Genomic DNA, 22380 nt, shown 5'->3' with positions numbered 1-22380 from the left:
ATGTATAACTTATATTTTGAAATCACTTATACATCTTTTTTGAGTGTTTGATTTGTTTTAAAATGACATATTTTTTCTTATGGTTTTTAAATGTAAATATTGATTGTTTTGTTAAAAACATGTATCAAAACAAAGTGAGCCCTTGTGTAGTATTTGGAATAAAGGTCATCAATGTTCCACCAGTATAACACCAATGTGATGGAAACCTGGACAGCCATCAGAGAAGCCATTTGAGCCGGGCTTCAAAGACGACAAGGACACGTTGACAAAATGAGGTGAAAGTTCCTCTGGACTTTTTCGCCTCTCCAAATGACAACCGGGCGTCTGCAGGGAACGCAAAGGTCCTTGTGGTTGCTTTTGGCCGCAGTTGGCAGTGCCTCATGTTTTTTTCCATTACATGTGCTGGAAGTAATATGAGCAGGCAATAAATTGTGCGCTAACACGTCAGATGGATTGCTGATGGACAAACGCAAGACATGAATTTACTGCAAACATGCCGTTTGACGACAGTCTGGTGATCAAGTGGGCAGTGTGTCGGACTCACAGTTCTGGGATTGTGGGTTCGATCCCAAGTTGGTCTTGATTGTGTGGAGTTTAGATGTTTTCCCCGGGCTTGAGTGGGTTTTCTCTGGGTACTCTGGTTTCCTCCCACATGTATATTAGGCTAGTTGTAACACTCTCTATTGGCCCTAGGCATGAGTGTAAGCGTGAATGATTGTCCGTCTCCTCGTGGCCTGTGATTGGCTGACCAACAAGTCAGGGTGTCTCTTGCCAGGTGCCCTTAGTTAGCTGGGATAAGCTCCAGCACCCCCCTGGGACCCTTGTGAGGATAATTGTTTGAGAAAATGAATGAATGAATGTCACTTGATATATAAATTGTGACATGGAGCATCAGACCTTTGGTACAAAACAAACAACTGTTTATATTTGTGTTGACATATTCTTTATATATATTATGTACATTTATGTTATTTAAAAATAATAATACAATTCACAATGGGGTATAGGAATCGCCTTTTTTGTTTTTCTGGCTTCTACAGATCGATTTGTATCATCATTCGATTGCTTTGGTCTGAAATGACACGCACTTGTGACTCAATCAATGCAGAATTGTCACCTGTTTAATGCGTGTTTTCCCATCTTTTTAAGGTATGTTGTCTCAATTATGATTGTTTTAGATGAAGGAACATGACTTATCTGCAGCTATGAAAACGATTTTCATATCAAAGTATATCCTGGTAAACTTGCTAAAATCACATTAGACCACGATCGTCTTGAGACGCTGCAAATGTCAGTTGGTTAATCCTGTAGATGTCATTCTAATACATTTCATTTGTTTTTTTTTTTAAGGAATAACTCGCGAATTTTCATACTAAGTGAGCTCCTCTAGATTTCTGGTATCCAGAGTTTGGCTACAGAGGCAAACAGTACATCCCATTACTGCAGATAGTGTCAGGATGGCCAGCAAAATCGCCCACCAGTGAGCCTGTAAAAACAAAAACAAACAAAAAACACATTTTTTGGTCAATTTGAGGACACAATATTTCTCTAATTTAGATCAAAAAGTCCCTGCATGTGACCCAAACTGAATGAAATCAAAAAGCATATTTCACACACATGAGGAAAATGAATCAGAACACAAATATAGTAGTTTTGTACTATAGTTGAGAGTTGTTCCTTTCTCCAAAATGCTCACTGAGGTGCCTTAAAACCAGATGAACATTCCAGATTTGCCACGCTGTCAAGCTACTTTACATTCAAACATCTACAGGAGACAAATTGCTTACATTACTCAGAAAATATTGTAAAAAATGCATCAAGCACCTTATCTTAATCTCCAATTAAATCATGGATAGGCATTATTAACTAATTTTCCCTACATGATCTTTACAAATGCATTTAAATAATTTTTCAGCATTATTGCCATTTTTCTCCTATTCAAATCCCACTTTCTGATCACCTCCATCCATTCTCCCAGGTCTTCAAACTCATCAAGATGGAGGAAGGAATTCTTCAACCTGGCGATGGGGCCGTCTGCATCCAGCAGACGGCAAATGTGAAATTTGTCACAGTAGCCTTGGTTAGCCATGCACGGAGCTCCGCCCACCAGGGGCAATGCCTTTCTCTGGAAATGGCGAGACAAGACAGAGGAAGTGGTGCTGGCACATGTCCCAGGTTTACCTGCCCAAAAAATATACAGGTAATAGCAATAAATGATGAAACATACATTGTTTTGCTACTAAACAACATACTAGTTTTGAGTTTACTGGAAAATAACATGACCAAGTGGTGGCCATGATGCAAATAAACAGCAGTATGTATGTTAGGAAAGTGTAAATAGACGTGGAGAAGGATCCAACAAGGAAATTACCGGGTTGCTGACAGCACATGTGGCATTTCTGCTTCTTGGAATCACCTGGACAGTCACATTGTTCCATGTTGTGTTTCACACAAACAGATTCGGCGCACACCTACAGTGTTCAAAGCAACAGTCAGAGAAATAGTCAATGATTGTGTTTTAGTACCATTGGTGGGGATAGACATTTTGACAGGGTGTGGATGGGAGTGTCTCCTAGTCAAAATGGATCGGTCATTAATGGTAGGTAATGAGTAGATAGGATTATTACAGTTATTTTTGTTGGTCTTACCCCATTTAGACAGACACGAGTCCCTCTACTGCAAACAGTGAGGTTTTTCTTAGGTTTTGGATCAGGGCACAATGGTGAGAATCCAGAACAAACACTCTCCATTTGACAGTCCGTCTCTTCGTCACAGGTTTGAGATTCTGACTTGAAGCTGCAGGCCTGATTGCAGCAAAGACCCTGACTGGGACTAGAAAACAGGAGGAACATGTTAGTGTAAGGTATGTAAAAGTCATTTTTAGGGTACTCTTTCTAACATGGCAATTATATTTTTGGGTGATTTCTACCTAATGACGATGTAGCCTATCATGTAGATGTTTTATATTGGTTTAAGGAAATATAAATCTGGATTAATTGGTTAAAGATGCAGTCAAAACAATCCAAATGCCAAATATTAATTAATTTTGTCATCTGAGATGTGCCAGTTTTAAAAAAAATGCTTTTTATTCAAATGTCTGAATGTGAATAATTACTATTATGCTTCACAAATCAATATTGTTATATTATGCCAAATATCTATTCACCCTTTTACGTTTTGTGGTCCATAAAATTACATTTTGTAGTGAAATACCCATACTTTAAGGTAAAATACAACAATATATAACATAGAATAATATATAATATTGTATTAAAGTGATCAAAGGCCCTTCAATTGACTCAAAACTAATCATGACAACACCCTATCAATGTCCAATGGATAGATATGGTATCGTCCTGAAGATATTGATTCATATTCCTAGTATTTAACCCACATTTGAATGGCAGGGGTGGAGCCTTTTGCACAATATACCTGCACATTTTTCCTGGCTTAAGTCGACACTGCACCCCAACGGGCTCTTTGGCACTATAGCAGCAGATGTCCGTGTCATTGTGACCCACATCACAGTCCTCGCCTTCTTCCACCATCTGGTTGCCGCATATGGGCTGATCGCTAACTGGCCAGAGACCGAGCATATAAATACCGTGACAATCCCCAGATAATATTTATAGTGACTCACGCTTGTAAATGTGAACACGTGCTCACCCACGAAGCAGTCGTCCTTCTTGAGGCGTAGAAGATAGCCAATGTGATCGATGGTACAGGTGGACAATTTATCGTTGTTTTCACGCACTTCGTCTGTGGCCTGAGGAAACATTAGGTACCTGCCTTTCCCTCCACGGGAACCCAGGTTGCCACAATTAGAGCCTTCATCGTGCTGTGAAGAAAGATATCAAAGCTGACTTACCGTATTTTCACGACTATAAAGCGCACCGCATTATAAGGCGCACCCTCAATGAATGACATTTTTTCCATATATAAAGCGCACTGTATTATAAGGCGCACTGTCTATTTTGGAGAAAATTTAAGACTTAAGTGCGCCTTATAGTGGTGAAAATACAGTAATTGCTATTGACTTCCAGGTATGAAGCACTCACTACACAGTCACCTCTAGAGCCAACCATTGTTGATATTTTGGATTTTTTTGTCTAAAATCTTGCAGTGGGGGAGGAGCTATATGATGGAAGATGTTATAAACTAAGATGGCATCTGCATATTTAACAGTATTGTTTCAGTTCAGGCGTTTGTGTTTTTTTTAGTAACCGACAGTGGTGGTTTTTCGTTTTTGGTTTTCTGTTTTTAACTTTATTGTCCAAGATGGCAGCAAGGTTTCATCCAGTGAAGTCATTGAGCATGCTAAAATGCAATGTCACTGAAAATCCACAGGTGCAGATGTTTTTGTCGTATCATGTCAAGTTGGCTGTACTAAGTGATGACCCTGGAAAAGCAGGGGATTATTATGTTTCACATTGAAAGAACAGCAAGAGCCCTTTTGTTTTCTTCTAGAAAAAAAATAAAACATTTCAGAGCCTTTTTCCTGCTAATGCCATGGATAGAGCTTGCCCTAAGTAAGAATGCATTCTCGAGGTTGGAAGGCCAACAGTAATGGTCCTACCCTAATGCAATAATGTATAATAATTTGATTAATTTTCCCTTTTTGGTCTATATTTTATTCCAATGTTTCAGTTCAACCAGTAACAAAATGCATCTTAAAGAAGAAGGAAAAAAATCATCAAATTTGTATACCGTATTTTTACGACTATAAGGCGCACTTAAAAGTCTTAAATTTTCTCCAAAGTAGACAGTGCGCCTTATAATCCAGTGCGCCTTATATATGGAAATACCAGAAAACCAAAAACGAAAAACCACCACTGTCGGATATTAAAAAAAAACCCACAAACGCCTGAAGAGAAACAATACTGTTAAATATGCATATGCCATTTTAGTTTACAACATCTTCCATCTTATAGCTCCTCCCCCACTGCAAGATTTTATACAAAAAAATCCAAAACATCAACAATGACTGGCTCTAAAGGTGACTGTGTAGTGAGTGCTTCATACCTGGAAGTCAATAGCAATTACCGTATTTTCACGACTATAAGGCGCACTTAAAAGTCTTAAATTTTCTCCAAAATAGACAGTGCGCTTTATATATGGAAAAATTGTCATTCATTGAGGGAGCGCCTTATAGTCGTGAAACTACGATACTATGAATGTGTATATATATATTTATAAATACATCAGAATGGAGCATCAAGTCATTGTTTTGCATCCGAAAATATCTTTGAACAAGGGTGTGTTCACATCTTTAATCACCCTCAAAGGAAAAGGCCACTTATGTCTCTAAACTGGAAACCACGGTCCAATCAACTTGTAATTGCACTTCCTTTAGATTCAAGAAGTTTTTCACTGTGTATTTGTGAGCAGGACAGAAATGCATCATTATTCGTGGATGGCTAGTTCAAAGTATATACTGTTTACTAACAGTGTAAATACTACCAAAAGGACATTGGCTGAATAGGACATGAAAACAGGGTTGCTAATCGCTGTTTGGATTTCATGCCTATGACGCAATGATTCAAACCTCCTCATGTGCGTCCAGTGGGAGGCCAGAATCTGACCAAGTAGAACTAATCAGCTCGGGAGTACCTCTACCGGATTCTTTTTTACTACTCCAAGGAATTGTGCAAAAGGGAGGCCCGGTTTAGCAGAGTGAAAAGGCTTGTGGGTGTTTCTCGTCATAACGTACATAAAGGTGTATACGTGCATCAGTGTGTGTGTGCACATGCTGTGGGTTTTGTCATGGAGATTTCTTAGTGACGGTAGCGCTGAAAAGGGTTTCAGCAAAGCCCCTATATATGGACAAAATGGGAATATACACAAAGACTGGCTTGGCTGAAAAGACAGGCAGGAAAATAGGTTTTAGGCTATTTCCTTCTTGTTTGGTTCTATGTGTTTGACAGGTTTTAGCTGATATTTTTTCGACGGTATTAACTAACCGGCGATCCCAGACTGTGTCCGATTTCGTGAGCCAGGGTCAATTGGACGTGGCGGGGAGGCAGGAACTGTCCGTAGTTCTGAATGGTGATTAGGCCCGTGTTCAGGGTGGAATTGCGGCCATTGCGAAGGGTTGTGTACTGTGAACAGATTCCTCCCCAATTACCTGAAGACCACAAGAGAAGAATAAGCAGACCACTAAATTTGGTGTCTTTTTTTAAAGTACTGTACATCATTTCCTTTGGCAAGGTTACATAACCGACCTTCATCTACGGGAAGTACCTTAAACCAACAAGACATTGTTTACAGAGGTTATCTTCATACAAGGCCCACAAACAACAGTCCACAAACTCCAACTTTAGCTTTATATAACGCTCTTAAAAAGGTAATATCGGGTGTTTACCACCAGCTGCTCACCCTCACGTGAAAGCACGGACGTCACGTGACGTCATTTAAAGGACTTAGTAGGAGAGAAAGCTATTGGTTTAAGTAGGCGCCCATGACATGGCCGTCCGATAACGACTGGCAATTCGAGACGATGACGCTTGAAAGTTTTTCCGGAGGTAGCACGTGTCGAAATATAATGCAACACTGATTACTGAAGTTGTATAGCATCCTGCATAGCAACATCCTTTCCCCTCATAGTATTTAAAGGGACATACATCATGTGTATCATTCAATAGGGATTACTAATACTAATTTGTAGATTTTAAAAAGACAGAATCAAGTGTGTCCAAAATACTACACGGATGAAAAATTTAAATACAATTTTCTCTGGCTAACATATTAATAATAGTAGTATTTTAGCCAATCAATGCCAGTCAGTATCCTTAATTACCTGCCCTTCCTTATGACATCACTAATACCCATTGTCCCATTTACCTGTGTTTGTCTATCAGTAGAAAATCATAGTTTTTGTAGCAATAGTTGCAGTTTTGTTAATAATTTCTCCGCCAATGGTAAATTTGGTATCATTATCATAACAGAAAATTTCCCTTATAGAGCTAGGGAATTTTGCTGCAATATTTTCCACAATCCATGCAGTAAACAATCACTTTTGGTGCCTTAGTTCAAATAAACATCCTTTGCTGTCAATACCAGTGACTAAAAATAAATGTAATTTTTCTTAAGACTTCTTTTTTTGCAGCAGGCCATGAGCACCCCTAACGTTCAGTTGCTGCAATTGCCCCAGGGCGCCAATTCAATATGTTCATCACGCCCGAGCATGTGACTTTTACATTAGGTACTCTATTTTTTTTTATTTTTATGTAACACCTTATGCAACCTGACCTGTGGAATCCCCAATTTTAGAGTAAAGGTACTTTTCTCTTTAAATCTAATCCCATTTCAAAGTACTATAAGGTCACCATGTGTCATTTATAACTGTGGGAACCAGCTGTGGGCATCTGGATCTCCCATTAACATGTTTTCGCGGCGTTCCGGTGCGATTGTGACGTCCAAAAGCCCGGAAACAACAACAAAAATGACCCCACGACTCGATCCCCTTTTCTCCGAACGTAACAATGAGCAAAAAACGCACACCCGAGCCTCTTAAATCAATATTATTGCCCTAACCACGTGTATTGACGGCTAAAAAAAAAGGCAAACGGCATTTAACAAATTGGGAATTGAACCAGCACACAGCTCTTTTCAGCTTAAAGTGTTCTCCACACTGCCCCCCTGCGAATTGCTCATTCAAGGAGATACAATTCCTAGAAAGAGTGTTGCTTTGAAAGGCTTCTGCTGTGGATTTTGGCAAGCTGGCTTGCACATATTTGTTCCCTTTTTCTACTCGTCTTGGCCACAGAAGAGTCACCATGGAAGGTTTGTACTATTAGTCGCATGGATAAACACATCCAGAAACAAATTCTCATCCAGATCGCTTTGCCTAACAACAACAACAACAACAAATGACACGTGTTTAAAAGAAAGGAACACCATCTGAAATCCTGGAAACATTTGAGTACACGTCAGGTTTTTACACTTCTCCTGAGGGGCATGAAATGTTCTCACATTGTCCGAAACAAAACAAACTAACAATAGTCCGGTGGATTTTTCTTTCCTACAAAGTTCAATGACCTTTAAATTTGAATATGTTATTGAAAATTGTTACATGGATACGCTTTCCTGGCACAAAGGGGGGAGGATTTATGAGTTTTTTACTTGGTTCTGACTGTCTTTTGACTTTCTTGACCTTCTGATGATAAGACAGAACATTTCAATGTCAAGGATGAGTCGATAAATCTTGTCAAGAAAGTTATTTGGGTTGTTGGGAGGATTGCTCAATTTTAGCAGGGATTTTTTATTGAAACCAAACACATATGTATAAGAAAAAAGGAATCATCTTGGCTCTGGTTTGAGTTAAAAAAATTGAAAACAAGAAGCACTTGTATTACTTCTTGTTTACCTTTTTATAATAGTTTTAATGAGAAATATTTTACATGCAAATGTTGTTTCGGAGTAAAATACTTTGGTTTTTATCATAATATACGCAATGCAAATCCTCCAAAATCATGAAAATTCAATGTTTTTTAACAATTAACACATTTGTAAATAAACTTTAGGCATAACATTAACCTTAACATTGTTATTTATTCATTTGCTTTTTATTGCAGTTTATGTTGTGAATTTTTAGGTAATTTTCAGATTGACGAAAATTTCACACAAAAAGGCCAGATTTGGGAATCAAACCCACAACCTGTCAACAACAATCAGGCTCAAGAAAATCTGTCATCCACTTGAGTTACACTTAAATAAATTGGTGTTGTGTTTGTCATAGTTAAAAACGTCCAACAATAGTTTAAATAGTTAAGAAAAATACTTGTTTTACTTCAAAGTTTAAAGTAAACAAGCCCGTCCATCTAAAATATAAAATAACGATGCGTATATGTAATACAAGTGCTAACATTATGATAAACTGCAGTTTTAGACCACTAAGAAAAGTAATAAAATATACTGTCAATGAATTACCATTGCAGTACGAATAAAAAGTAAAGTAATAAAAACATTACAATGCTCCTCAGCATTTATACCCCTTTTCTACATTAAAAGACATAAAAACATGTTTCTTATTGGAGCAGCAGCAGATTTAAGTATGCAGTTTGTACTCAAGTTTGCAAAATATTCTCAACCTTAATTTTTGCTATTCCTGTTGACTTGTGTTGAGCCTTTCCATGACTTGCCATATTGAACTGATTCGTATAAGTAAATAAATCAACATTTGCATAAACTGGGGGCTTAATCTGACCCCCAAATTGCCCGTACAGAGCTGGATTTACGTATCAGAATACTACATCTGGTATTTGGGAGTGGAGAAGATAGAATGGCCTTAAATCAACCCTACTCAGCACAGGCTTGCTGTTTTATGTCAGCGTAACCAATGCAACTTAGGGTTGCTATCCTAAATTAACCCAAAAATTGGTCATAATTCCCTATAGTAAGAATCAAGTCATTACAACAGTCCTTAACTTAGTTTAGCCATTCAAAGTATCTTGAAGTACTACCGATATTTCCATCCATTTAAGGCAAAATGGAATTTTACCATGGTTTTAGCACCCAACCCCCCAAGCCCTCATTGACATATGAAACTCAACTAGAGGAGGAGTTTGGAATGATCGATGGGGGGTGGTGTTTTCATGCATGTGTATGGCGCAACCTGCTGCTGCACACATTAGCCAGAAAAGGCCATAAAAAAAGCTTAAAGTGGGTTAAAGAGAGAGACAGAGAGAGAGAGATACCCAACCATTTAGTCGTTTGAGGTCGGTATACGTTTGAAGTTAAGTAAAGTAGAAGTTACAGCGATCTGATTGGTCGCAAAGTTGTACTCCTCACGTGAGACGTCGCCATGGCGATCATACTGTGGAATGTAAGCCCCCTGAGACGTCTAGGGGGGTGGTGCCGATGGTGGTGGTGTGTTCGGGTGTCAAAGGTTCATTGGTGCCTAATCGCATGTCATTGTGGTTGTAGTGTGCTCTCAAGCACCCCCCGTGGGTTAGCCAATCAAAAGCGGAATATGAAAAGTAGACAGGAAGAGTTTTCTTATCAGCACGAGTCGTGCAATTTGAGAATTTCCTGCTGTTTGACAGTTAGAGGGCATAGAAATTCTGCAAAATTGAGGAGGTAAAAGTATATAAAGATGGCCTTTGATTAATGTATATTTCCAAGTGCTTATATATCAAATTCATATCACAAAATAGTTAGCATTGAAGGGACTTTTTGGCTAAAACATTCCTAAAGTTAATGAGTGAATTAACAGTTGGAAAATCATGTTTATAACTTTTTGTGCCACTCAAAATTGTTTTTAAATGACAAATAATTGCACTTTACAAGTTTTTACATTATCCCCCTCTAATTTACATACAGGTTGCCATTTTCCAAACTGTACATTTGCAGTATTTTTGGAAATAACGGTTATTATGGTGGTAAAATAGGGCAGATGTCAGTACTATTTACCCCCCCCCCCCCCCCCACCATCTTAAATTTCAGTGGGTTATCCCTTACAACAATGCTGAGGCGTTTTATATGCATAAGAAAAGCCTTCTCAATTGGCTAGTTTACTCACGTTTTGTTTTGGTCCCTGAAACCAAAACACTTCCTGCAAAACAAGACTGAATTAAGGATTCAACCACTTATTCGTTACAACTTCCTATTTAACAGAGCAACAACAACAGTGTGATGTTTTGTTAAAAAGTGGAAAGCTTTTCTTCTTAAGGGAATACACGAAACATTTAAGAGTCCAAACGATCGCAATAAATCAATGGAACGCCATGCAGAGATTCAAAGACTGACTCAGAGTAGAGAAATATTATTTAAGCTTTCAAGTCAAATATTTTGATGAAGCTTTGGTCTTCCTGTTGCTGTTTGTTTTCCATCTTTTCTCTTAGTTGGAGTTTTATGCCGCGGTGTTGAGTGAGAACACGTTTCAAATTGAATTTACCGTATTTTCACGACTATAAGGCGCACCCTCAATGAATGACATTTTTTCCATATACAAGGCGCCCTGTATTATAAGGCGCACTGTCTATTTTGGAGAAAATGTAAGACTTTTAAGTGCGCCGTATAGTCGTGAAAATACGGTAATTGCTATTGACTTCCAGATATGAAGCACTCGTTACACAGTCACCTCTAGAGCCAGCCATTGTTGATGTTTTGGATTTTTTTTGGATAAAATCTTGCACTGGGGGAGGAGCTATATGATGCAAGATTTTGTAAACTAAGATGGCTGATCTGCATATTTAACAGTATTGTTTCAGTTCAGGCGTTTGTGTTTGTTTAATATCCGACAGTGGTGGGTTTTCGTTTTTGGTTTTCAGTTTTTTCCATATATAAGGCGCACTGGATTATAAGGCGCACTGTCTATTTTGGAGAAAATTTAAGACTTTTAAGTGCGTTTTATAGTCGTGAAAATACGGTAATCCTTATATTAGATAAAATAAAAGTGCAGGAAGAGAATATAGTGATAAGAATAAATCATATGACCTATTGTAAGGCTTTTTTATTGTTGCAACTTACCAGTCTTGCCCTCCCAGGCCAGTCCAAGGACTCCACTATAGTCTCGGTTGGTGAGGAGGTAAGACAGACAGAAGTTACCCCAGTTATTTTCTGAGTAAAGACTCAGTAGCTTCTCTGGGCCGATGTAAAGAGGATTCAGAGGATCATCTTTGTTCTCCTCGGTCAGCACCTGATGACAAAATATATTTTTTAATTCCTCTTTAGTGCATGCGACTAATAGTTGACAATTAGACATTTTAAGTCAATTAATTTCACAAGTATTTTCAAGTTTTGATGGAAAAGGAATGGAAAAAAAGCATTTAACACAGAAAACATAACATTTTGAGTAATGTGGACTTCCCTAAAGTGACTTAAACTCAACATTTTACGTATAAACTGGCCTGTAAATAAATATAATATTATTTTGAATGCCCACAAGTTAATTGTACTCATTTAATCAAGTTTACCATGTTATTTACTCAAAATGGCTTATAAGAACTGAAGAATTTAAGTTATGGTGTTCTTAAAATCTTTCGTTAGCATAACTAAGAAGATTTTTTTTCTTTGTTTTTGTTGTCATGAAGTGTTAAAACAGAAAAGAAGATTTTAGTATGCAATATTAGTTTCTTACAGTGAGAGATTTAACTTTAAAGTTGATCAGCTTGATTCCATCAAACTCCACTTTGTCGTAAATGTCATTGACAGCTCGCATGTAGGAAGCAACCTGGAACAAACCATAGAATTAAGAGGATTAATTATGAGGATTTCTGCAGTTTACTGTATTGAAAAAGTAGCCAAAAAGCACATAAAATAAACTTTCCCATCATATTCAACTTTGTCAGGTTCAATATGGCGCTAAACAGCATCAAATGACCTATATTTTGACAAAGAGAGCCATAAACAATTCATATTTTCAAACATTATTCCTTGAGAGCCATACTCCGAATTTAAAAGTCAAAATACATAAAAATGTGAGCATTTATTATTCATTTCACCACTTTGAAAGTAAAAAATAACCCTCTAAATTCTTTTGAGAACAGTATTTCACTGTTGCTAATCAATGAGTATCAATGAGAGAATGCATACAGAAGAAAAATTATGATTTAAAAAGGCGCTAGAGGTAGTTCCTCCCATTGGTGCCTTTGGGACTTTGGTTTCTTTCCCATATTTTACCACACAGGTTCGCGTAGATCCATATAAACCCATCAAAAGAGCCACATATGGCTCGCGAGCCATAGCTTCTCTACCCCTGACCTATAGTAACCCCTGTCTGTGTGTAAAAAAAAAAAAAGTCAGTGCAACATAGGCAGGTGGGTGGGCAATTTTACTAATCTTGTCCCCCCACCTTACAATCATTTAATAATATTATTCAGGTCACAATTAGACCACGAGGTGTTTTCTGTAGAGGTCATACGACGCTTAACGACGCACGTGAAAAGCGGTCACGCGTGACAGTTTGAGGGGGGGACGCAGTGGGAGAAGGAGGGGGACGCAGTGGGAGAATTTCCTTCACTGTAAATATTGACACCTTGGACAAAGGAGATGATGAAAACAGGCCAGCAGCCATTGACAACAAGCTTTTGTCTATTTAAACCTACAGGTCACTTATAATGTATTTTGATAGTCCACCTTAGTAAAATCTGGCTTTGGACCAGGAACAACATGTCAGTTGGTGCACGTGATGGAAAGAATGCAAAAGGAGGTCAAGGGAATATGTTGAAAGGACATTAGAGGATTTAAAAAGATAGATTCACAATTATTGTTTGTAGTAGTACAGTTCTAAAAATAACATGGAATGTGTTATGTTTTGATAAGTTGACTATGCTGTGTAATGTCATGTCAGAAATGGGTGATAATTAAGCAGTTTATTGTGTGGATAAGTTGATAAGAGCTATAATATTTTTGTAAATATGTACATAGTCTTCAAAACCTTGAATTGATTCGACCTTAATGTTAATTAATTGTTATATTATGGCTATCCACAAACAAAATCTGCCTTTTTTTCCCCGAAATGTGGATAAAATGCAACCTTTATCTTAACTTAAATGGACAGACCGCATGTATAAATGACCTTCACGTTAAAAGACAACTTGTAAAAGAATTTAAGTGTTTTTTGGTTCTTTAACAATAGAAAAAATAATATTTAAACATAATAAATGCCATCACTTACAAGCATAATCATCCTATTATGTCAGTTATATATCTTTTAGATTATTTTCAAATTCATTAGACAAAAATAAACATTGACACAATAAATGTTGTTAACATATTTGCAATTTTTTTAAATGAAGTGGCTTTCAATGTAAAAAAATAATAAAAAATAAGCGGTTTAGAAAATGAATGCATGAATACATGAATGTGTGTGTATGTTTACAGTCCAGCATAATAACATTCATTCTATTGTACTACATTGCACAAGTATAATCATTATGAATTATGGAGATTAGAGTTTCAATCTGGCTGCAGATTAGTAGAAAGTTATCTGAAAAATTGGAAAGCTAATTAGGCCATTTAACTTGTTGCTAAGAACAGAGCAGAAGAAAATTTGCACAAAGGTCACCTGAGCTAAAACAGCTTCCACAGATTTATACTTCTTAAAGTAGCGGTGATCAGCAGTGAGATGCAACAGGCAGCTACTTTTGTCCTGGTCCACCATCCTTCTCGTACGGTTCACTGTCGCCTCCTGTGGGACGCCGTAAGGAAGTCACACGGGGGAAATATTGACGACAGGAACACAAACTTTTAACTCCCCGTTGGGAACGACATCTGCTCAGACCATTTCAAAAATGTCCATAGACTGGAAATGATCTGTACAGTGTGGTGTGTTGTTAAAAATGGATTCATGGAATTGTTTAGGGAAGCCATTGTTGAAAGGGACATTGGGGGACACCCCACTAGCCCATGAACAATAAGGGTTTATACCTTTGGGAGTAGTAATTAGTACAGTGGGAGGAAAGAGCACGTATACTTTTTGGTATTTCTTATGTTTCTTTATAAACTATTCCGATCTTTGCCGGGTAAATCACGAGAATAACCAGATTTAACTAGATTAAACTAGATTTCACCAGATTCCACCAGATTCCACCAGATTTAACCAGATTTAACCAGATTTAACCAGACTTAACCAGACTTAACCAGATTTAACCAGATTTAACCAGATTTAACCAGATTTAACCAGATTTAACCAAATTTAACCAGATTTAACCAGATTTAACCAGATTTAACCAGATTTATCCAGATTTAACCAGATTTAACCAAATTTAACCAGTTTTAACCAGATATAACCTGAAAGGTTAGAACTTTCCTACCTGATCACCAGAGTTGAGGCTTTGGGAAAACATTTTTAGACGTTCCGTACCACAAAATCCAGATTCCAGTCCAGTTTTTGTTGTGGGGAAGACTAAATATACATACAAAAACATGCAGGATGTTAGAATAATATAATGTCACTGTCAGCACACTTTACACTATATTTTTGTAATGACTCATTTATAGTGTCTATAAAAGTCGACACAGTGCTGTTTATGTGCCAGGTTTTTATAACATAAAAAAGCAAGATAAATGTTTCAAAACTTTCCACTGTTAAGGTGAACTATATCAACTATAAAACTCCAAAATTTGAAAAAATAAAAGTCTTGAGGATTACAATATGAACAGAGTTTGACTGTATAATAATTCGTTTTGATATATTTGATGTTTTGCACTATGGAAATGAAGGTTTTGATCAAGATATTTATCAAAAATGTCAGCTATATCCAAATAAAACGTCTTCATGTTATTTGAGATTATTTTTTTTGTTATTTAACATGCGTTATATAGTTGAAAAAGGCACTTTATGAAGAATATAAAGCATAAAATTTAAAAAAAGTGTTTGTGTCAATAAAGCATTGCATTGAAAATAATTCATAGACAACATCCACCATATTTAGAAATAATTCAAGTGTGTGACATCAACTGGGATTGACTCCAGCACCCCCGCGACCTTGACAAGTTGTTAAAATTGATTGATAACATCCAATAAGCCTGAAAACCCAATATAGTTTCACACCACAAAAGATATGATATGAAAAAAAACTTAAAACGTGACTTTGTTACGTCGGGAAGGAAAACAATTGACTAATCAAAGTAATGCCGGAGTCATAAAAAATGCTGTCTTTATCTGAGCAGCCAAGAATTAGCGGAAGACAACTCGTATAGTGTGTAGGACGTGCTTGTTGTGCGGTTGTAAGAGCCAACTGATTATCTTGAAATAGACATGGGCTAAAAGCTTCTTCCTTGTAAACATGATTGTACTCATGCGGTATTGTGACACCTGGCCATAAAACTATGAGGAAGTACTGCATTGAGGCGCTTTTCATCCCCGACGTACACTAACCGCCTCCATTTTTCCAGGAAAACTTTCTACAGGATGTTTGTTGGATTTTAAGAGCAATTTTGCCAACATTTTTTTGGGTTACTGTTTCATTCTTCCAAAAAAAAGTGCTTGATTGGGTTTATGTCAGGGATTCTTTTCTGATATGGTGTTTCCCAAGATATTAAATTGTAGATATGTCATTTAAGGCTATAAACTTATAGGATAAATGTCTTTTTTTTTTGAATGATCCATTTTTTAATAGCCTAAGAATTTTTTTAGATTCCTTCCCCATAATTTGAGCAATTGTCTTTTACATGAAAGTCTTTTCTGAAAACGGTGTCTTCATGGATCTACCATATAAACCAGACATGGGCAAACTACGGCCTGCGGCCCACATCCGGCCCGCGAGGCCTTATAATCCGGTCCGCCGATGTTGTCCAAATAATGTTTTTTTTTTCCCCCAAGATGGCGCCGTCACATGGAAGCCAGTGGCAGTAGCTCTGTCCACTCTTATTTATTTTTCCTGTTTTTCAGCCCCTCTATCTTTTTTTAAATGACATTTTAATATTTCTTTATACATTCCTTTTTAGTTTACTTTGTACTTTATACTTTTTACTATAATGATGAGTGATGAGTATGTTAATACTTTAGTCCTTTTTCATATGTACTGTTAACGGATGCACTTTTTTATATGTATCGTATCTTGTGCTGACGCGGCCCATCTATCAAATTTTTTAAGTCAATGTGACAAGGGCAAGCTTTGTCGTTTGAAGGATTTAATTGTACTTAAATCTAGAAGGAAAACGACTAGAAATGATTTGGCAATCTGGTTAGAGGGCAAATTCTTCACCAAACATCCTTAAAGGTTGCGCCATCTTGCCAGATGTCATTGCGAGAAACAAATTGTCTCCATATTTCTCTACAAACACTTTGTATTCTTTTGAAAAACCATTGAACCCATTAAGGACACTCGGCATCAGACAGCGTAAAAATTACATTTGGAAATGTGAGCGTCCCAGTGGGCTGTCTGCAAAAAGTTGGATGATATCCTCGATTTCACTAAAAACAGCTTTTACACAATTGACTTTCTCTCTTTCTGCAATCATGCCGACTCACACAAGGGTTATTTGCATTAGTCCACATTTCTAAATCATCTTACACAGCCCAAAATCGCACAAAAATTCTTCCAAAAACTCCTTAAATGACTATTTTAAGTAGTGTTACTCTGGTAATGTTGGTATAGAATCAACACCATCCCTGAGCATTCAATTAAGACAAATAGTTTTACATTCCTGTAGTTGCTGTTGAGTCACGTGACCTTAAATCACTTTCACATGTTCACAGTCGTACGAAAAAAAACGGGGCGTGCAATGCCTCGTCAGTTTAGCCGCTGACCCTCAACGATAGAAAACGCTTGATTAGATTGTACCAATCCATCAAAATCAGGCTATCAGACTTATAACATGATTTTTTTTTACTCATTTGCGCTAAGGATTAGCACAATTTCACTTAATCTTATCCAAGTAAAACTTAGTGTAAAAACTAGCCTTCCAAAACCTTGAATTTCCTGGAAAAGCCATTTCTACTGAAAAATGATTTGTAGTTAACTGCTGTAGTTTTCCCACGTCCAAATTTAGTCTCACGAGAAAAAATGAGAGGTTCAAGCCAAACGAATCAGCCAATGACATGACAAAATAATGACTACATCATTTAAAAAGTACAGTATTAATATTTTGTGGTTGAAATAAATGGCCAAGAACTCATAAAGTTGTAAAACATACGCTATACGCACAATAAAATTATAATAAACTGTGATAAGAACTGTTTTTTTTATGAGGTTAACTGATTTGATGACTAATGATAACTATTTTTATGACATATTTAAGAGCAGTGCTTTCAGGCCACGTGTATAGAAAGTGGAAATATACACCATTTGATTGTTATAATGAAACACGGCGTGCTAGATTGTTTAGCGTTTCCTGTGAGATAACCTGGACTTTGCATGAAAGAGCAGGATGTTGTCATTCTATCGAAGGCTATCCAAGTCAAGGTTTTGTCTAAGAGGAGATGAAGCGAGGCCACGTGTGCTTCCATTCAAAAATCGGAGGAAATTGACCCTCATTTCTCAGAAATACAAAGACATGTTGCACAATAAAAGAAAGATTATTTAAATGATATTGACACACACAAGTCTGGCTATTGTCTAAAATCTGTCCTTGGAATGGATGTATACTACTTTTCCCATTTTTTTGGGTGGTTTCCGTCACCAATTCCCTCAATATCACATCATATTTATCTTATTATTTTTGGGTACTTCTCATGTGGTATGTTTTTCAAGCGAGCCTTGAGATTAGTTAGATTTCATGACCTCAAGTAAACTAAAACATTCTGGAACTTGTCGCCAAAATGTCAATTTAATTGTGAAAATCTAGTCTAGCGTAGAATGTCATACTTGAACTTTTTGCTCTATGTAGACACACCATTAAAAAAAGGCCTGTTACATTTCATTTTAAGACTCCATTAAATTAAAATAAGACTTTTTCCTCCCTCAAATATTTCTGTTATTAATATTTTCAGTCATATTGGTCGCTATGAGATACATTTGACATGATGGATTAGTTTTCTTGATCTAAAATTGTGTAAATGTGAGCAAAAACATTGAATATTTGTCCTTTATGGAAACACACCATTAAAAAAAGGCCTGTTATATTTGATTTTAAGACTCCATTAAATTAACATAGGACTTTTTCCCCCTCAAATATTTCTGTTATTAATATTTTCAGTCCTATTGATGGCTATAAGATACATTTGACATGATGGATTAGTTTTCTTGATTTAAAATTGTGTAAATGTGAGCAAAAAAATGTAATATGTACCCTTAATGGAAATTCTAATTACTTCTTTAAATTAGGCAGATTTTTAACAATTGTTAAAAGTGAATAAAAATACATTATAATTTCACTGTATCACTTTCTATGTTTTACACAAAAAAATCCAAAACATCAACAATGGCTGGCTCTAGAGGTGACTGTGTAGTGAGTGCTTCATACCTGAAAGTCAATAGCAATTACCGTATTTGCACGACTATAAGGCGCACTTAAAAGTCTTATATTTTCTCCAAAATAGACAGTGCGCCTTATAATACAATGCGCCTTATATATGGAAAAATGTCATTCATTGAAGGTGCGCCTTATAATGCGGTGCACCTTATAGTCGTAAAAATACAGTACATTGGCGTCTAGATAATTTTCTCACCCATGTCTTTTTCCCGATAGATGATGGAGTGGTGATCAGTGATGTTGTACATTTGGGCCGCTTCCACATGATAAATGACATTGTCGGTGTAGATGCTCCCTTCAAACTGACCCCGTAACACGGACCCGTGACATGAGGAGTCCTCTTCACCTTCAAGATACAACAAGGTTAGTGAGCTCTACTGAAGCACCCTCATGCAAACATGAACTCACCATCCAGTTTTCCTGAATATAAGTGGGAGAGGTCAGCTGCCGTGGCGCCGTCCTCACCGACTACTTTAAAGTCACTGGAAAATGTCGCTGTATTTCGTCGTAGACGTAGTCGGAATATTCTAAAGACACCAAACAAAGAAGCTTATATAAAAAAGCAGAGCTTTTAATGTTAAACAAACTTTAAAGCAATAGAAAATCAGCTTCAGGGCACATAGTGAAAGATTAAAATATGTAAAAACAAACCAAAACTTGCACAAACGCATTTTTTTTAATGAAGAGTCACTCACTGAGATTGCTCTTGGTATTTTGCAGTTTAAACATAAATGCCGAACATATGCAAGTCACTTGAGTGTGTACATTGTGTTCTTCTACTTTTATTATTACTATTGCCACATTATACTCATCAGCAAAGACAAAAAAAAACATCTTTGTCTGTCTTTCCTTGTCAAAAATGAGGTTCAAATTCTTTGGCTTTGCCCACAATTTAATATACTTAGCTAAATCTAGTATTGGCAGTATAAAAAAAGTAGAGTATGCATTTCTTAAGATATGCTGAGGTCTTGTTTAAATTATGAGTTATCGTTCGCCTGTTTTTGTTGACTTTTACAGGTCCCTTTAATTGTTTTAGTCCCGGGAGAGATACAAACACTAATTTTAGACTTTTCAATTTCTTACTGTAAATCAAGGAGTCCCTAAAACAGTCCTCAAGGGCCACTATTTGTTTTCCTTGTTGTTTAACCAATCAGGTTTCTGCTCTGTGTATTGTTTTTAAATAGTTTACAGACTCCCTGTTGTAGAATGCCTTTTGCACTTTTATATATTTTTAAATGAGAAGTCCAAACCTGTGAAAAGCAGTAAAGTCCAAGTCTAGCGTGTGTCTCTGAGGTTGTGCAGCTCTACGAACTCGCAGGTGCTTTCTGTGAAGATCCTCCTTGTTATATGATAATCCTTCATAATGTTTTATGTAGGGGCTAATGGAATTTAAGGAACCTGGCGAATAAAATGAAATGTTTAGCTTTTTTTTAATCAAAAACGACAAATTAAATTCCGTATACATTCATCTGTGAGACAAAAAAACATGATTTTTACGAATTACATATACAGTAGGCTTTATGCCTTCAATATATAAAGGTAATTGTGTATTTTTTTATCCTGTTGAGTCAAAGGAAGAAGTATTGTGATTTACAAAAATACAACTGCAATTTAAGCAACATTTTTATCAACTTCCCACATTTACCTTTTGCGCTACTAAAAAAATACTATATTTAAAAATGAAACTAATGGGTGAGTAAATGGCAGTATGAGTCATAATCACTTTTGGTTCATATTTGTATTTCTCATTATTTTGCTTTTTACTCTAAATTTAAAGTAAAAGAAGACTTAAAAAAAAATCACCATATTCTAGCAATGCAATTTTTCTATTATGAGTACTGACATTCCTGGGAAGTTAGTATTGTAAAAGCCAATAGTAGTAGTACAAGAAGAATACCCCCCCCCCCACCCCTCATCCTATCATTTCACAACACTTTGGCACACACACAGCTATAAAACTATAAACAATGCACACACAAAAAGAAAAAAAAGAAAGAAAGACCACTCCTTTTGGACAAACAGAAAGAAATACTAATCTACACACTAGTACCTGTAATGCGCTCCTGACAGTCGACCAACAAAATCAACAGGCAGCAAATTTGAGGCCTCATGGCGGCCTCCAAAGAAGAGGTCACTTTGTTGTTTTCTTGTTTGGCTTCCTGTTAGATCACGTCCCCAACTTTTTCTTTTTCTTTGTCATCCTCTCCGACCAAAGCGGTCTCGATCTCGTAGTCTCCCAATGTTGGAATGCGACTTATTGGAATTGAAGTCGTGCAGTGGAGAGACGTATTCAGACTTGTACGTTTGCACGCGGGTGTACGACGAGCGTTTTGGAGTAGGTTTTTAAGGGGAGATAACAAATCTAATAAGAAAGTGATGGGAAAAGAATTTGTGATCAAGTTGTGACCTGAAGATAAGATCATGCAATTACTTACATGGTTATTTGGTCATTTGTATGTTTATAATACAAAGTACTGGCACAAAGAAAAAATAGATGATACCCATAAAGCCACGGATTACTTATAAAAACTTGTGTTTTTCCAAGATGGAAGCCAGTGGCAGTCGCTCTGTCCACTCTTCTTTGTTTTTTGTGTTTTACAGCCCTTCTATTTTTTTAAAATTACATTTTAATATTTCTTAATACATTCCTTTTTACTTGACTTTGTACTTTATACTTTTTACTTTAATGATGAGTGATGAGTATGTTAATACTTTAGTCCTTTTTTTCTGTTTGAATTTCATATGTACTGTTAACGGATGCACTTTTTTATCTGTATCATATCTTGTCCTGACCCGGCCCATCTGTCAAATTTTTAAAGTCAATGTGGTCCCCGGGCCAAAAAGTTTGCCCACCCCCGAGTTATACCATTAAACAAACTAAATATACATTTGAATATTCATTTTCCTTTTTCAACACTGCTTATTTGAGTCGAGAAGATTTTTTTAAAATTCTTTATGCCATCAAACGTCATTCATTGGCTCTTGGAGTCAAAATTTCGTTTTTTATTTTAGTGTTACTATTAAAAAAAATGCACACTGACATTTAGCCTAGATCAAAATAGAAATTACCTCAATATTAGCTGGCAAAATCTTGACCTTTTCTCCATTTTCCCTTATAAAATATACCCAATTCTGACTCTAAAAATTCTCAGAAGTGTCCCAAAATAATCCCGGTAAGGAAGTTTAAAATTATAACTCCGTGGGAGGTATTTTGTCAGTTTACTGCAAAATGAGGAAACATTTGAGAAGGAAATGAAGTCAATTTAAACAAAGGTTATACTGTGTTTGACATAATTCTGTGACATTGAAAAGAACCCCTTACAAAAACAAGCTGTTTTATTATATTTTCATAAAAGGCTGGTGGGTTCCGCCATTCCTGTTTTGGCCTTGCATGTTCACCAACCAATTCTTCCAATCCATAGGCTCCAGCTCCCCCGTGAACCCATGTGAGGACAAGCATGACGGAAAATGAATACATCTGGGCCATGCATTACACCCCCAAGTGTAGTGTGTGTGTGT

At 36.7% G+C, this 22380-nt stretch overlaps 1 protein-coding gene across 1 annotated transcript; it reads right to left on the bottom strand.

The window, feature by feature from the left end:
• Positions 1-1226: 1226 nt before the first annotated feature.
• LOC144196801 (disintegrin and metalloproteinase domain-containing protein 10) lies at positions 1227-21122 on the bottom strand. Its single transcript, XM_077717250.1, has 15 exons — positions 20912-21122; positions 20112-20259; positions 19270-19388; positions 19058-19207; positions 14757-14848; positions 14009-14131; positions 12080-12172; positions 11470-11638; positions 5961-6124; positions 3667-3838; positions 3433-3577; positions 2649-2832; positions 2372-2471; positions 1961-2181; positions 1227-1486 (listed from the first exon to the last, which is right to left on the bottom strand). Exons 1-15 carry the CDS (start codon positions 20970-20972, stop codon positions 1373-1375), a joined length of 2055 nt encoding a protein of 684 aa, XP_077573376.1. The 5' UTR covers positions 20973-21122; the 3' UTR covers positions 1227-1372.
• Positions 21123-22380: the final 1258 nt, after the last annotated feature.

The sequence above is a fragment of the Stigmatopora nigra genome, chromosome 5, assembly GCF_051989575.1.
Source record: "Stigmatopora nigra isolate UIUO_SnigA chromosome 5, RoL_Snig_1.1, whole genome shotgun sequence".
In the NCBI taxonomy this organism is placed as follows: domain Eukaryota; kingdom Metazoa; phylum Chordata; class Actinopteri; order Syngnathiformes; family Syngnathidae; genus Stigmatopora; species Stigmatopora nigra.
Note: the sequence above shows the minus strand (reverse complement) of the source record. Positions and strands in the feature narration are given on the sequence as shown.